This window comes from Lepidochelys kempii, chromosome 4, assembly GCF_965140285.1.
Source record: "Lepidochelys kempii isolate rLepKem1 chromosome 4, rLepKem1.hap1, whole genome shotgun sequence".
Taxonomy (NCBI): domain Eukaryota; kingdom Metazoa; phylum Chordata; order Testudines; family Cheloniidae; genus Lepidochelys; species Lepidochelys kempii.
This window is the reverse complement of record NC_136383.1, coordinates 10,547,759-10,564,844: the sequence shown is the minus strand read 5'-3', so window position 1 is coordinate 10,564,844 and position 17,086 is coordinate 10,547,759. Positions and strand designations below refer to the sequence as shown.

Below are 17,086 nucleotides of genomic sequence, written 5' to 3'. Positions count from 1 at the left end.
CAGAACAACTCATCTCTCTGGAAAGAAGAGAAGAAACCGCTGTTAATCTGCTGCTAGATATGGCATTTGGAATGCTAATATATATTTTGCTACGAGGTAGGTTTATTGGGGTTTTTATTGGTGTCCTATAGACATAGGGTTTTGTATTGTTACATTTGTTTAAGAAAAGTTCACTCATACTTTCTGTAATAAGCAGTGGGGGAAAAAATCCAAAAAGTTCAAAGGAATTCAGAAACAAAATTAGTTTCAATAGTTTCTGACTTCACTGAATTTTTGGATAGATATGATTTCATTTAGAATCATTTTAAAGAGAATCTATCTATCTATCAGTAGATATGTCTTGTGTAGCATGTTCTAGTGAACTATATTGTATGCAATATAAAGTAACTACAATGGGATTTATAACAGCATGGATATGTATTTGGAGACTGTACAAACAGTAGCTCATTTTCTGTTCCCCACAGTCCTATAACTAAGCTGTGACAAAAGGAATTCAAAGAGGCAAGAACTTAATAAAAAGAAATCCTCATTATTTAAGTTGATTAATTCAGAAGTCCATTTAACGGACACATTTGTACAGATGAAATAAGCTTCATGCAAAAGTGTTTTCCTGCTAAAGCCAATATGTGTTTGCATTATACAGCAATGGTAGCACTTGGTGAAGAGGCAGCTATTACTGTTTCGTCGCTAACCACAGGCCTGTGGAAGAGCTGGGCAAAAAACAACACAGAAGGTATTTCTTCTCTGCTCTGTATTGTCTCAAATAAGCATTTGTAGACTGAAAAAAAAAATCCTATCTACTGAGTGTAGCTGAATTGATAGCTACTCTTAATGTGACTGTCATTTAGTCAAATGGTAGTGTTTATTGTAATGCGAATATTTCTCGACTAGTTTCAGAGTAGCAGCCGTGTTAGTCTGTATTCGCAAAAAGAAAAGGAGGACTTGTGGCACCTTAGAGACTAACCAATTTATTTGAGCATAAGCTTTCGTGAGCTATAGCTCACTTCATCGGATGCATAAAGTGGAAAATACAGTGAGGAGATTTATATACACACAGACCATGCAAAAATGGATGTTTACCATACACACTGTAAGGAGAGTGATCTCTACTAGTTTCAGAGGGGTAGCTGTGTTACTCTGTATCAGTAAAAACTATTAGGAGTCCTTGTGGCACCTTAGAAAAGAGGTGGGTAAACTACCACCCATGGGCCACATCCGGCCCGCAGGACCCTCCTGCCTGGCCCCTAAACTCCTGGCCCAGGAGGCTCACCCCCAGCCCCTCCCCCGCTGCCCCCTCTTCCCGCTGCAACTGCGCCGTGCTCTGGGAGGCCAGGTAGCGCAGTTGCAGAGTCACGGCCTGACCCGGTGCTCTGGGCAATGTGGCTGTAGAGCTGCCAGCCACCGGTGCTCCAGGCAGCACGGTAAGGGGGGGTTGGCTAGAGGGCCGGGGAGTTCAGGGGTGTGGTCAGGGCTCGGGGGTGTGGATAGGGGTCAGGGCGGTCAGAGGGCGGGGAATGGGGGGGTTGGATGGGGCAGGGGTCCCCGGGGGGCAGTCTGGAATGGGAAGGGGGGTTGGATGGGGTGCCGGGGATGGTCAGGGGTGGGGGTCGGGGGGTGGATGGGGCAGTCAGGGGTGAGGGTCCATCAGGAGGCGAGAAGCGGGGGCATCGAATAGGAGGCGGGGCTGGGCCACACCTGGCTGTTTTGGGGGAGACAGCCTCCCCTAACCGGCCCTCCATACAATTTTGGAAACCCGATGTGGCCCTCAGGCCAAAAACTTTGCCTGCCCCTGCCTTGGAGACTAACTAACAAATTTAGTTGGGCATAAGCTTTTGTGGGATATAACCCACTTCATCAGATGCATAAAGTGGAAAATACAGTAGGCAGGTATAAAAATACAGCACATGAAAAGATGGGAGTTGCCATATCAAGTGGGGGGAATCAGTGCTAACGAGGCCAATTCCCAGCAGAAGGTGTGAGTATCAATACAGGGAAAATTATTTTTGTAGTGTCCCGGGGGACACGGCTGTGAATAGAAATTGTACAGCGGGCCACCAATGTTCACAAAATTGGGGTTGGGATGTGGGAGGGGGAGGGGGCTCTGGTTGGGGGTGCAGGCTCTGGGGTGGGGCCAGAAATGAGGAGTTCAGAGTGTGGGAGGGGGCTCCGGGCTGGGGCAGGGGGTGGGGTATGGGCAGGGGCGGGGAGGGGGCTGAGGGCTCCGGCTGTGGGTGCGGGCTCTGGGGTAGGGCTGGGGATGAGGAGTTTGGCGTGTAGGAGGGTACTCAGGGCTGGGACCAAGGGGTTTGGAGGGCGGGAGAGGGATCAGGGCTGGGGCCAGGGGTTGGGGCACTGGGGGTGGTGAGGGCTCTGGGGTGGGGCTGGGGATGAGGGGTGCGGGACGGTGCTCTGGGCTCAGCTTGAGGGGTTTGGAGGGCGGGAGGGGCATCAGGGCTGGGGCAGGGGGTTGGGGCACGGGGGGAGGCTCAGGGATGCAGGCTCCAGGCGGCCCTTACCTCAAGCGGCTCCCAGAAGCAGCAGCATGTCCCTCCAAGTGGAGGCGTGGCCAGGCAGCTCCCAGATTAAAATAGCTGGCGGGCCGTACTTTGCCCACCCCTGTTGTCGATGGAGCCCATGATGTGGCTTGGCGTTTATGTTTCTCCGAGACATGGGTGTTCTTCCAGGATTGGATAAAGAAGAAAAAAGGGTCCTCTTTGGTGTCACATCACTGTAGACATTTATGTTCTGATTCACTGACGAGCTTCGCTGTCTGAAATACCGGTTGTACTAGAGTGGGAGAATTTATTATGGGCCAGATTTTTTTACAAATGAGAGGTTCGCTTGCATGAACAAAGCCACGTGGGCAGCAGTGTCACCTCACTGTGCCCTTGCTGTCATTACGGATATAAAATGGATATTTGCAGTCAGCGAGAGGGTGGCTTTAACAATTGCGCACAGAAACAGGCATGCAATCACACCCTTGGGCTTGCAGATAGAAGTAGTCGTCTGCTTTTAAAAACTGTAACCCTTTAAGAGTTAGAAGACTGGACTTTGGGGTGGAAGGAAGGTGTTTAAAGACTCCTGTGTGAAACCGGTCACATCCCTTCACTCCATTCTTGCAGCTTCCATTTCTAGGTAGGTGGAACAGTCATTAAATACTGAAGAAAGGAAGCTCATAATTAAAGCATGTTAATAACAAACCCTTAGGAAATTAATTAACTCCCAAGTGAATGCCAGGTTGGAAATGGCACTATCCTGTGGGATTGTGGATCCAGGCAAGAGGGAGCTGAGTCCCACACCCATCAGCCAGGAACCTTCCTCCTTTCCCTAGTCTGCATGTCATATACAGTCATCCTCAACTGCAAAAATTAGGGGTTGGTGGGTCACCTTGAGTGGCAAGGTCAGCGAGAGGAAAGAAACAAGATGGGGAGACAGGAGGCTGGGCTGGCAGCTGCCTGGAAGTTGATAGGGAATATGAGAATTTCTTCCTGCCTGAGGGGGACATCTTCCAATGTTCGTCAGGAAGGAATCAGGGAGCTAGGAAGGGTCTTGTTTTACTCAGAGTGGGATGAGGGGGACAGAACTGGGTGACAGTTAGAAGAGCTGGGTCATGGATGAAAATCTACATGCTCATTGTCATTAGCTCAGTGCCAACAAGCGAGGGTGGATATACTACTCTCATCCTCGGTGTCAAAATGCAGGGAAAAGAACCTGTGCAGGCCCGCCCGCCAGCCAGCTCCTGGTCTGTTTTGCACAGCCTACTCCAAATAGCACCCTGATGGATCAGCTGTCATACTGCGGTCAGATAAGTTCTTTGATGCATTTACCTGCATCCCTGGGGATGATTAGTTCAGAAATGGGGCAGTATGCATCAAAGTTAATGCAGAAGAAATGATGGATCTCTGTCTGATGCAATTTCTATTAAGTGCATTGTCGTCTGGAGCTAAGGCTGGGCATTTGTACTTTATACAAATCTACCTCTGGCACTCACGATGGTTTTTGGATATTTTGCGTGTGTGTGTGTGTGCATGTGGATGATCGGACTGTGTGTGTGTGTGTGTGTGTGTGTGTGTGTGTGTGTTGGTATATATGGTAACTATATAACATATACACTTAGTTTTTTTTTTTATAGCAGCTCTGTCATTCTGTGTCAAACCATAACGTTTGTCAGTTTTGTCATGATCAACCCTTCAGTTATCCATTATTTTGATTTCATGTCAGATCAGGTCAAATTCACTCTTTGTATGACTCTCATGTGGCAAACATCCATCCATAGGCATGCTTATACTGCATATTTTCTTCATGTGGACTTAAAGGGCAAATGGGAACTAATACCTGGCTCTTATATGATGCTTTTCATTGATAGATCACAAAATGCTTTGCAAAGGTCAGTATCACTATGTGCTCTTTAAACAGCTTATCCAGTGCCTAGGTGGATAATATGATATTTAAATTAGTAGAATTGTCTCCATCAGTGACTAGAAAAAAAGTTTTTCTCTTTGTTTCAAATTTTGTAATTCATTTGAAAGTAATTACTTTGAAATTGTAGTCTTACAGTATTTAACACTTTTAATTTTGGGGTCTGGATTTGAGATCTGAGCTTGCAGCCCTTAGTTAGACAAAACTCCCTCCAATGTCAGCGGGGGCTTTGTGTGTGTGTGAAGAATTACTGTAGGACTGGGCCTCAGAATTACAAGATTATTCTCTCCAAGCTTTGTCTCAAAACATTTTCTAGGCCTGTTTTCATTCCTGTTTTAAATGTATTTAGAATAACAATATGAGGTCTGATACAGCTATTTTGTACTTTCATCGTATAAAAATGGAATGCTGCCACCTTTTGGCAACTTGCAATGGTACTTCCAAACAAAACCAGGAAGGGTTTTTTTATGCAGATTGAAAATATTACAGTTTTATTCTGACAGCTGGAGATTTTGAGCTTTTTTCTATGTAGGTTAGCAAATGTTAATGATATTTTTTTTAATTTATTTAAACCATTATACCATGGTTTTAAGTGAAATATTTAGCAGAATAATCCTACCTTCCCGGTGTTGACAACAGGGGGTGCTACTACCCCTGAAATGGATCTTTACTGGCTCCTGGTGGAGCAGATTACTGTCATACCAATGAGAAAGATCCACAGTAATTATTTTCAATGCACAGCAGTTTATTGAGAAGGAATTACACAAGCAGTAAAGGGTTATATCAAACACATGACTCCTATGTTAGACATTAAAAGCTATACATTCTCCTTAACGAGTCTCTCTTTCACAAACAGGCCCTGTGCTAGCCTCACACAGTTCCTGCTTGGCAGACAGAGAAGGTGGTTACCAATTTTATAGACAGCTTCTTCCTTCCAGGTCTGGTCTTCTCAGCCCTCTGGTCTGTCTCGAATTCCCCCGAGGCAAGGCCTCGGCTGCCTGGAAACCCCTCTTGTCACAGTCCTACTTGAGCCCACGGAGCAGAGTTTTGGCTACTCTGTCTAGCAGCATTGCTTCTTTAAGTGTTAATTAAGGAATCCCAACAGTAATTTAATTTGCTTGATTTTTATACTCTTTCCTCAAAGGAGTCACATGTCTTAAAAGCGTGCCCAGTGGGCATGTGGCTACTAATTTTTACGTGGCTATTACTTTTGGAGAAGACTGCAGAGCAATGCCAACTGAACATTACCCCACATTCACTCCCTTATCAATCATTCACTTCAGCCCCCTGCGTGATGTCCTTCAACAGGATCAATATGCCCCCATCAGCCCATGCTCCATTTAGGATGTTCTACACATGTTCTTTGCTTTCAGGTGGACTTATTTGCTGACCCAAAGATCAGTATTGATCCTACACGCAGCATGGAGCCAGTCAGTTTCACCTCTGGCATCTGCCCGATGCTAAGAGAAGGATTCTGCTCCCAGAATCCTCTTTCGCAGTTCAGTCATGTCAAGCCATGTTCTCACACCATTCATTCAGTACGGCCACGCCAATTCGGCACCATCCCAACACCCAGTATCGCTGCGGTACATGAAATTTAAAACAAAAGGCAGAGCTTAACTTTCTTGTGACACTGTGGGTTTGCGCTTATGCTCTCGTTGTGGTTCCAGAGTCTGTCAGCACTACCCTCTGAGTCAGCCGCAAGAGTTGCTACAGAGTGACATAAAGGGTATGTCTACACTGCAATTAGACACCCGCAGCGGGCCCCTGCCAGCTGACTGGGGCATGTGGGCTGGGTCAGTTGCAGGTGTCTACTTGCCGTGTGGACCTACCCAACGTGCTCCTGCAATGCAGGGTCTGGGTGCGTTGTCTGCACAGCCCGGCCATCCTCAGCTGACCTGCAAGACTATTGCCAGGCCTCTGCTTTGTTGTACTGTTACTTGATTGCTAGGCCAGCCTCTGTTAACATGGGTATGCTTTAGAGTGTGTGACATTTTACTCTGATTATTAGATACAGGGTCTAATTCTCTGCTAGCAAGAGTCATTGACTTCAGTGGTTACAGCAGCAGAGAATTTTGCTTCACAACCTAAAAAAATTCATTTTAAATGAAGGTGGGTTCTTCCCACTCCAGTAGCATTTCCTGAAAGGGAGGAATAAACCATCTACTTACTTCAAGAATAAATGTGTATAGGCCCTTTCATTCCCTAAAATACCAAAGCACCTAATAAACCTGAGGCTTGATGCTCCTACCAATACACATGTTGAGTTGTACTCTTTGCCTCTTTTTGACCCTGAGCAGCAGTTTGGAGCTCTGGGGATGTTCAGCTGGGGGATGCAATTAGTGATATCAGGTATTTATCTGATGCAGTTTTGTTTACAAAGAATGTACGAAGTCCTATGTCTCTGAGTGAGTGCAGAAAATGTTAAATAGCAGGAAACCGCTTCTTAGCTTACAGCTGCAAGCCTCTTTAGCCAATGGACCCCAAAATACTCTCTGTAGCTTTTTCAAGGGTCACACTGTTTTCTAGGGTTGTCACCTTTCTAATTGCTGGTAACAGGAGTCCTAAGGCCCCTCCCCCTTCTCTTCCTCTTCCCCCCAAGGCCCCGCCCCCATCCCTTACTCCTCTCCCTCCCTCCCTCCCCCTGTCACTTGCTGGATCATCTTCACCTTCCTCCCTCCCCAGCTGTGCCCCTCTTGCTCCAGGGCTGGCACAGGAGCTCCTGCAGCCTGACAACAAGCCTGCCTGCAGGTAGGAGGCAGCCCCAGCTGAGCAGGGGCTGGTGTGGGTTAATGACCTGGCACCGCCTCCTTCCCTGTGGTAACTGGACTCTTGGTGTCCAGTCAGTACATCTGACTGTGCACTGCCAGGTCACCTTTTCAACCGGACTTTCCGGTCAAAAACTGGGCACCTGACAATCCTAAATGGCACCTGGACACAGAAGCCAAAAACCGGGTTCTCCAGGTAGAACCCAGATGGCTGGCAACACTACTGTACTCTCCGGCTACTGCTTGGCTTGTTTGCTTTTTGCCAATGGCAGGCCCCTCTGTGTTCCGTCAGGTCCTCTCTCTCTCTCAGCAAAGCTCTCCCCCGCCCACTCAGTCCAAACTCCTGGGCGGGTTCACAACCCCTTTTGTCTTCGGTGCAGGCGTGATGGTGGAAGGGCTTCTGATTAACTCATCCTGTTAATTGAAGGGTGAGTTTGCATCCAGTCTCAAAAGAGGTACGTGATTGATGCAGTCTCCAGTCCCGCTCAGCATAACAGTATCTTGAATGGCAGTGGGGCTACTCACTTAGGGAGCTGCCGCTCTGCCTGAGTAGTGGTGACAGAATCAGGCCCTCTATATGTCAGAATCACTTGACTCGTCACCAAAGTGCAGACAGACGTGGTTTACAATACATTGGCACGCAAGAGCCATCTAGAGCTGTTTAGACTAGCATGAGAAGAGGAAGAGCTCACCCAGCTGAGCGCACGGGGGAACGTAGCAAGGCAGAATGGAATGACTCCGATTGGAATTTGATCAGGAAATGGGGGATTAATAATGTTACCCTTGAGAAATGTGTCATGGGATCGTCAGTGACCACAAGTGGTCAGGACAGGACGTTGGACTTACATCTCTGACGGCACCTCCAACAACATACAGTACATGTGCACCCTTTTGGAGCATTGTTTCAGCATGTACTAGGAGGGAAGCTTTCCGCTTGACAAAAGACCAATACCAGACTTCAGTTACTTGGAGGTGGTGGTGTTCTCATCCTGCATGGTTTTGCTTTTCTTGCGGTCACAACTGAAAGAAAGTGTTGTGAAATATTCAGGTAAGAACTCACTCGGCTATGTTTAAAACAATTCCCTGAAATAAGAGGCATTGATTGGCCGCTCCTCCCAATCAATAACTCTGGCAGTCAGGAGGCCTGTTCAAACAAATACTTCCTCCGACAGCAAGCCTTTGAGACCTTCCGTTCCTTTGCCCCACCACCACCACCCCATCCTGCGACCTGTTACTGTTGGCCTCTGGCTCCGTTCTATCAACAAATAGTGATCTATCCACAGTCCTGAAGAATGGTCCTGATATGTGTCATTTACATAACAAAAACAGCTGCTAGGGTTGGGAACAAACTATGGGCAAGCTGCCTTACAGCCATGGTGTTCTGTCCTTTTGATTTAAAATTAATCACAGTCGGCCAGATTCAGAAGCACTGGCTAACAGCAAGGTAAGTTACAGCTCCCTGAACCTGCTGATCCCCTGTGCCCCTATCCTGCTGGGTTTCAGGCTGTGTTATGCTGACATTAACTTGGAATGAATCCAGCATATTCATTAAACTTCTGCACCTTAGAAATGAAGAGGAAATCATTTCTTTAAAACTGGTGTTTGAAAAACTCCATGCTAAGGTGTCCAGCATCTCTGTTCTGTTTTAGTTGGCAGTGTCGCTATTGGTCAGCAATATTTACATCACCTTAAACCTGCGTGCAATGGGGTTTTCTCTTGTAAATGACTGTATGTTTAAAAATGACGCGATTACTGTTTTCAGACCATTTTATTTCTTCAGATGTAACTTTCCCTCCTCCCCAACATCTTTCCCAATAGACTCCACCAAGAAACCTATTGCGCTGAAGCTTATGCAATCCTGTCTTGAAGAACACGACAGTTATTGTATTAATGGCCTCTGTGCTTTTCATAATGAACTCAAGAAACCCATATGCAGGTAAATACATTGATTGTTTAAATAAATGCTCTTGGAGAAGTAAACAAGTTTATATTTGTTTTCCTGTGTATGTTACACATCACTGTTATCCTGACCTGCACTCTGATCTGTATGCGGGCATAAGTTTAATGTCTGAGTAGTTCCACTGAAGCCAGTGGGACCTACGCACATGCTTCAAGTTAGGCACTGTGCAAATTCAGGTTCTCTATTAACAAGACACTAGAGCTGTGACAACATCATACTCTTGGGAATTAAAGCTTGCTGGAGAAAGCGAAAGCAGAAGATGAAGTGCTTGGAAGCTGCTTTTGACACATTCTGATATCAGAACTGCAGCATCGAGCTGAAATCAGAAGCTGAAGGGTTAAATTTACAGCTGTGTCCATTGTTTGACTGCTGGACTCAGGGCAGGGGCCACAAAGGAGCTTTCTAGAGCTATTCTTGGTTGCCTGTGGGCCCAATGGTCATTACAACAGCTAGGTATCACCAGAGCACAGTGTTCTCTCACGACACCCTCTATCAAGGGGAATTCTCAGCGCGAGGGATCCAGCAGCTTTTTGACATACAGGGTTCCGACTGCAAAATAGAATCTGCCCACCCCAGTTTAGTTCCCTTCCACATTTTAATTGCAAATTGTTTAAAATTAATCAAATGTAATAGGCATCTTACAGTCTCAAGTTAAGATTTTCTGAATACTCTTGTGGATTTCTTTTTCTTTTAGGTGCCTGACAGGTTACAGTGGAGAAAGATGTGAACACTTGACGTTAAATTCTTATGCGCTTAATTCTTATGAACGCTATATTGCAGTGGGAATTGGTGCTGGAATGTTACTGAGTGGGATAGTTGCTCTAATCTATTGCTATGTAAGAAAGAGGTATGGAAAATGGTATTATCTGGGGCACAAAAAATTGTTATGTGACTTCCTAAACGGTTCAGAATACCTGGAAGTATGAGTATTCCTATGCTAAGGATTTAAGTTAAATATGGTTCCTTTTGCATTATATTAGTCTGAATAATTTGACAGATTTTGGGGAATGTTGTCTAGTGGATAGAACAGAGGGCTCAGAACTCGGTTCCTGGGTCTGTCACTCACGTATTATGTGATCTTAAGCAAGTCACTGAACGGCTCTGTGCCTCTATTTCTGCATCGGTAATGTGTAAAATTATTCTGAAACTGCCAACCAGCACTGATTTCATGGGGACTGCTCACGTGACTTAGGCAAGTAGGATTTGGCTCAATTTACATCATTACAGTTCTATCATTGTGTGATGAAATTCACAAATCTGTTGTCCACTTTAGATGCGGGAAGTTGAAATCACCGTACAAAGTCTGAACCGGGGAGACAGCATTGTGAAGATCTGACATAGGACACTTACCAATTTGCCTGTAAATTACAGGAGGTTCCGAGTTGAAAAAACTACCAGTGCCAACAAAATACTAGCAGGTGCCACAGCCTGACTGATAACCTGAGACAATGGAAATCAAATAGCTGGTACCCAACTGGCACGCCTGTAGAACTGGCTGGCTTCACTCATTTTGATGAAAGCCTTCATTGCTTTAATAAAGGTTGTTGGGGGACTTATCTGGGTGCATTGAAATGGCTGAGGATCCTTCCCCTGTTCGACTACAGTTCACTTGTTTTTGGGAGGAGATCTGACTTCTTTTAGCTGCTTTTGGAAACTTCAAGCCTTGATTGTTCAACAGGGAAGGGCATTCTGTGTGGAGGAAGACAACAATATGTCTCTCAGTGCTCTGAGGCAAAGAATGGAGTTCACACACTGCCAAAGGCAAGAAGTCCATCTAGCCAACTTCTGGTTTCCCAATGGCCTATAGTATGGGTCTGGGCTGACATGAATACTGCAGATCTCTCAAGTGGGTTAAATGCAATATATGCTTCTATTGCCACAATGGACAAAGGCAGCAAAGGCTTTGCACTGGGAAATGGGTGAGTGAAAAAAGATATAATTAAAACTAAGAAGAATAAAGATCAGATGATTTTGGAAAAATAATAAGGAGAATGAGAGCAGTCCCAGAGATCTTAGAGGACAAAGGGCTCCTGACGTTTTGAGAAGAATAGAGCTCAAATGATATCTTTTTTCAAATGGACTATGAAAGTGTTCATCAGGACAGCTTTGATCTTCCAGTACATCACACAGCAGCTCCCCACACTCCCAGACTTGTCAGTCAGGCATCTTCTTGCCTAGTGATGTGCACTGCTAGACAAGAGAAACAAGATTCTAGTTGCTATGGAAGTTGCAATTTTGTTATAAGGACTGTGACAAAGTTCCTACTCTGCCTTGGTGGTTCCTGCGCTTATTTGCAGATTTGCTTGCCTCAGAGATTCACGGCAGCCCTCACTTTGGCCACTTTTGCTGGTGGCTCAAACCTGCCGTTCACTCAGCTAACCTCATCACTGGCCAGCCTGGGGAAAAAGGAAGGAGAACAATCCCCGCAGTCTCTGCTGATCCACCATGTGCATCGGGGAACAGCCCAGAGACCTTCCCCTCTGGTGGAACCCACAGTCCACGTCAACTCCTCCTGTGTCTGATCAGGTGTTGGGAGGTTTGGGGGGAAGCCGGGCCCGCCCTCTACTCCGGGTTCCAGCCTAGGGCCCTATGGACTGCAGCTGTCTAGAGTGCCTCCTGGAACAGCTGTGTGACCGCTACAACTCCCTGGGCTACTTCCCCATGGCCTCCTCCCAACACCTTCTTTATCCTCACCACAGGACCTTCCTCCTGGTGTCTGATAATGCTTGTACTCCTCAGTCCTCCAACAGTATGCATTCTCACTCTCAGCTCTTAGTGCCTCTTGCTCCCAGCTCCTCACACGCATGCCACAAACTGAAGTGAGGTCCTTTTTAGACTCAGGTGACCTGATTAGCCAGCCTGCCCTAATTGATTCTAGCAGCTTCTTAATTGGCTCCAGGTGTCCTAATTAGCCTGCCTGCCTGAATTTGTTCCAGCAAGTTCCTTCTTCTTCTTCTGGAACTGCCCCTGTTACCTTAACCAAAGAAAATGGACCTGCTTAATCTGGGACTAATATATCTGCCTTCTAACACTCTCCTGTAGCCATCTGGCCTGACCCTGTCACAGGACTCACTAATACAGTTCTACCCAGCTGACTTCGCTCTCATGGAACGTGTAGTGTATCACCATTTAAACAAGAATGAAATGGATAAAGGAAATATGCCCAGCTCCAACCTGCCAGATTAATATTATGTGCTTTCTTTTTCTTCTCACCCACAAGATGCTTCAGATGGGGAGATTTGTTCTTGAGATAGGGAAATAAAATAGATTCAGAGGACAATGGCTCTTGAAAGACTTTGCAGCTTCTAACTGTGAGTTTTGGAATACTGGCGCTGATCATTTTCAGCATTGCTCAGAAGGTTTTTTGTGTCAGGTGCTGCACATTGTGGATCCAGATTTCAGCTGCATTTAGACACCCGGGGCGCTAACAGTGCCTAACTGTGTAAGGGCTAGTTTGGAGACATCATTTGTCTTTTGAAAATCAGGCTCCCTTGTTATGTGGGGTATTCACTTTTTCCAAGTGATGCATGTCGGGTTTGTTTTTTTTTAACATAATGTCATTAGTAAGAATTGAAATGCTCACAACAAAATATGTAAGATAGAGTCCAGTTTAAAAGGGGAAATGTGCATGTTGACCTAAGTCCTCTAGTATGACATGCCCTGCTTGATTAGAAGTGCCAATGTACAATTAATACAATAGCAAGGATGTATTGGCAAGGAGTTGACCTCAGGTGCAGTGCCATCCATTTCCTCTAGGTTCTGAAGCAAGCATTCCTTAAGGTATGTTGTTTTGGTTTTCCATATCCCTGACTTGCCAGTCCCCTTTTTCTCAAGGTCAGCCTTATTAAACTCATTAGTTGTCCAGTTAATCATAGAATCATAGAAGATTAGGGTTGGAAGAGACCTCAGAAGGTCATCTAGTCCAACCCCCTGCTCAAAGCAGGACCAACCCCAACTAAATCATCCCAGCCACGGCTTTGTCAAGCCTTAAAAACTTCTAAGGATGGAGATTCCACCACCTCCATAGGTAACGCATTCCAGTGCTTCAGCACCCTCCTAGTGAAATAATTTTTCCTAATATCCAACCTAGACCTCCCCCACTGCAACTTGAGACCATTGCTCTTTGTTCTGTCATCTGCCACCACTGAGAACAGCCTAACTCCATCCTTTTTGGAACCCCACTTCAGGTAGTTGAAGGCTGCTATCAAATCCCCCCTCTCTTCTCTTCTGCAGACTAAATAAGCCCAGTTCCCTTACATTATCTTTACTTCTTTCTTCTACACTTTTATAATTTCTGCTCTCTCAATTGTTCTGCTTAGAGTAAATTCATCAGCTTGAATCAATTTATTTTGGCTTCTTGCGTTTGTAATGAGAGCAAAATCTGGCCCAGAATGATTAAATCATTTGGGCAGGTACTTCACTTAGGCACCTGTTAGAAACTTATGCACAGCCTGGAGACAGTGGGTTGTACATTTTCTCACCAATCCTGATTTCTCCTGTGAAACTGGCAATGGACTGGTGGGTCAAAGGAGGAAGACTTCAGGGTTTTTGTGTGTCTCTTTACCCAGCAATGATCTGTATGTACACACAGATTATGCAGATTGCATGCGATTCTGTCTGTGCACAGAATTGCTGCATGCCGGAATATAGACATACATTAACGAGTTGTTTGAAGGGCACATATTTTGTGGGTATGAACATAAGCAACTTATAACCTTAAAAGGTTTACACAGAGAGACGTGGTTTTGTTTGTTTTAACATCCTGGCTGCAATTTTTGAAGCCCATTAGGGTGAGCAGCTGACTTGGCTAAGTGGCCACATAAGTACTTAACAGGGTGCATAATTAATTGTCAAAGGGGTGTCAAGGCACATAGGGTGCCTAAAGATGTGCACGCCTCATTCCTGTGTTTTGTGAGTATGGCGTAGTGTATGAGCAAACTGGTCTGGGAGATGGCTGAGCAGATTGTGTGGCCTGAAATGGAGGCATGATCAGAGCACACCTACATTGTTAGGCTCTCTTCCAGATTCCTCTCTGGTGCCAGGGCAGCACAGGAGACGCTGCCTAGGGAGAACATCTGAGGCTTCTGCTGATGGAGGAAAAGCTCAGTAAAAGAAACACCAGACAAGTGAGTGCTGCAGGTTAGACATTGATCGTATAAGTGAATCTGGGACAGAAAGAAAAGGGAAATGAAATGGGACAGAGCAGAGAAGGAGAAAGGCAGTGCCTGCTTTATTTCTCCACTGCCTTTTCAGTGAGTGACTTTGAGGCTTCCAGAGATTGCACCCTTGCCAACCAAGCGACTGGGCAGGGACATTGACCTGGCCCACATCTGGTGTCAGTGACACAGGTAAAGGTGATTGATGGAGGGGACGGTGTACAGATTGCTCCCGGGATGCAGCCAATGGGGGAGAAAGGGTGTTGTCACTGCTAACCCAAGGTATCGCACCAGGCCTCCTGTGCCTCTGAGGCAGTGGAGACAAATGTGTCACACTGGGTACTGGGTGAGCAGCTGACTCAGTGACCCCACTAAGGAAGTCCACGCTGCGAGAGATTCCTTCATGGAGTCAGTCATGCTGAGTCTTTGAGTTTTTTGGGGAATGCCAGCTGCTTTGGGGCTCATGGTCTATGTTGCTGCCTAATTTGCCTAACTTCCTGCAGAGCTTCCCCAGGTTCTACTCCGAGATGTGTCTCCCTCTGGATACTCCAGTTTAGGTGCACATGTGCCCCTGATGCCTTCGATCTCAGATTTCCATTAGCAGTGTCCATTCAGCCCTCTCATGCTCCCTATTCAGCCTTGTGCCCAGCACTGAGGTTATGTCGGGCTGCTCAAGTGAAACACCCTCAGTTCCTTCTCAACCACGTTGGCTTGAGATGGCGCTTAAGAGTGTCCGCCTTGAGCATGCCTTGGCTAAAAGTTTTTTCGCTTCATTGATAGTTTAGTTTTAGATAGTTTGCTTGTTAGTTAAATTAGCTTAGTTTAGGAATCAAGAGGATTAGCTTTGATCCTCTAGCCTCCCTCTGGGGAAGTTTGTCTTTCTTGGAAAGGCATGTCTGGCTCACTGGGCTTCTAACACTGCATCCCTTGCTGGGTGGCCATCACTGTTGGCGACGGTCACTCCACATTCCTTTGTTTCCTTGGAAAGTCGCAGATTGATGTGTCATTAGAGGAGGTTTTGGAACAAATTGATAAACTAAACAGTAATAAAACACCAGGACCAGATGGTATTCTCCCAAGAGTTCTGAAGGAACTCAAATGTGAAATTGCAGAACTACTAACTGTGCTTTGTAACCTATCATTTAAATCAGCTTCTGTGCCAAATGACTGGAGGATAGCTAACATGATGCCAAGTTTTTAAAAGGGCTCCAGAGGTGATCCCAGCAACTACAGGCCGGTAAGGCTGACTTCAGTACTGGGCAAACTGGTTGAAACTATAATAAAGAATAGAATTGTCAGACACTTAGATGAACATAATTTGTTGGGGGAGAGTCAACATGGGTTTTGTAAAGGGAAATCATGCCTCACCAATCTACTAGAATTCTTTGAGGGGGTCAACAAGCATGAGGACAAAGGGGACCCAGTGGATATGGTGTGCTTAGATTTTCAGAAAGCCTTTGACAAGGTCCCTCACCAAAGGCTCTTAAGCAAAGGAAGCGGTCCTGGGATAAGAGGGAAGGTTCTCTCATGGATGGGTAACTGGTTAAAAGATAGGAAACAAAGGGTAGGAAGAAATGGTCAGTTTTCAGAATGGAGAGCGGTAAATAGTGGTGTCCCCCAGGGGTCTGTACTGGGCCCAGTCCTATTCAACATATTCATAAATGATCTGGAAAAAGGGGTAAACAGTGAGGTGGCAAAATTTGCAGATGATACAAAACTACTCAAGATAGTTAAGTCCAAAAGCAGACTGCAAAGAGCTACAAAGAGATCTCACAAAACTGGGTGACTGGGCAACAAAATGGCAGATGAAATTCAATGTTGATAAATGCAAAGTAGTGCACATTAGAAACCATAATCCCAACTAGACATAGAAAATGATGGGGTCTAAATTAGTTATTACCACTCAAACGAGAGATCTTGGAATCATTATGGATAGTTCTCTGAAAACATCCACTCAGTGTGCAGTGGCAGTCAAAAAAGCAAACAGAATGTTGAGAACCATTAAGAAAGGAAGAAATAATAAGACAGAAAATATCCTATTATCTCTATATAAATCCATGGTACGGCCACATCTTGAATACTGCTTGCAGATGTGGTCGCCCTGTCTCAAAAAAAAAGATATAATATATCTAAAAGGAAAAGGTTCAGAAAAGAGCAACAAAAATGATCAGGGGTATGGAACAGCTTCCGTATGAGGAGAGATTAGTAAGATTGGGACTTTTCATCTTGTAAAAGAGATGACTAATGGGGGATATGATACAGGTCTATAAAATCATGACTGGTGTTGATAAAGTAAATAAGGAAGTGTTATTTACTCCTCATAACACAAGAACTAGGGGGTCACCAAATGAAATTAATAGGCAGCAAGTTTAAAAAAGACAAAGGGAAGTATTTCTTCATACAGCGCACAGTCAACCTATGGAACTTTTTGCCAGGGGACGTTGTGAAGGCCAAGACTGTAACAGGGATCAAAAAAGAACTAGATAAGTTCATGGAGGATAGGTCCATCAAAGGCTATTAGCCAGGATGGGCAGGGATGGTGTCCTTAGCCTCTCTTTGCCAGAAACTGGGAATGGGCGACAGGGGATGGACACTTGATAATTACCTGTTCTGTTCATTCCCTCTGAAGCACTTGACATTGGGCACTGTCAGCAGACAGGATACTGGGCTAGATGGACCTTTGGTTTGACCCAGTATGGCCATTCTTATGTTCTCTCCTTCCCTGCTTCTGCTGGTCTCTAATGTCCAGCTGTTTCTATTGCTCTAGTGCAATGCAATTTATA

General features: G+C 45.5%; 1 protein-coding gene across 1 annotated transcript; it reads left to right on the top strand.

Annotated features, from left to right (window-relative positions):
- The first annotated feature begins 580 nt into the window (after nt 1-580).
- On the top strand, nt 581-12,459 carry EPGN (epithelial mitogen). Its single transcript, XM_073340364.1, has 4 exons — nt 581-733; nt 9,006-9,123; nt 9,842-9,994; nt 10,421-12,459. Exons 1-4 carry the CDS (start codon nt 595-597, stop codon nt 10,452-10,454), a joined length of 444 nt encoding a protein of 147 aa, XP_073196465.1. The 5' UTR covers nt 581-594; the 3' UTR covers nt 10,455-12,459.
- Nucleotides 12,460-17,086: the final 4,627 nt, after the last annotated feature.

Coding starts and splice junctions, on each gene's coding strand:
- EPGN (XM_073340364.1), top strand. CDS start 595: ATGCAAAAGTGTTTTCCTGCTAAAGCCAATATGTGTTTGCATTATACA. Junction 734..9,005: donor GGCAAAAAACAACACAGAAG/GTATTTCTTCTC, acceptor CTTTCCCAATAG/ACTCCACCAAGAAACCTATT. Junction 9,124..9,841: donor CTCAAGAAACCCATATGCAG/GTAAATACATTG, acceptor TTTTTCTTTTAG/GTGCCTGACAGGTTACAGTG.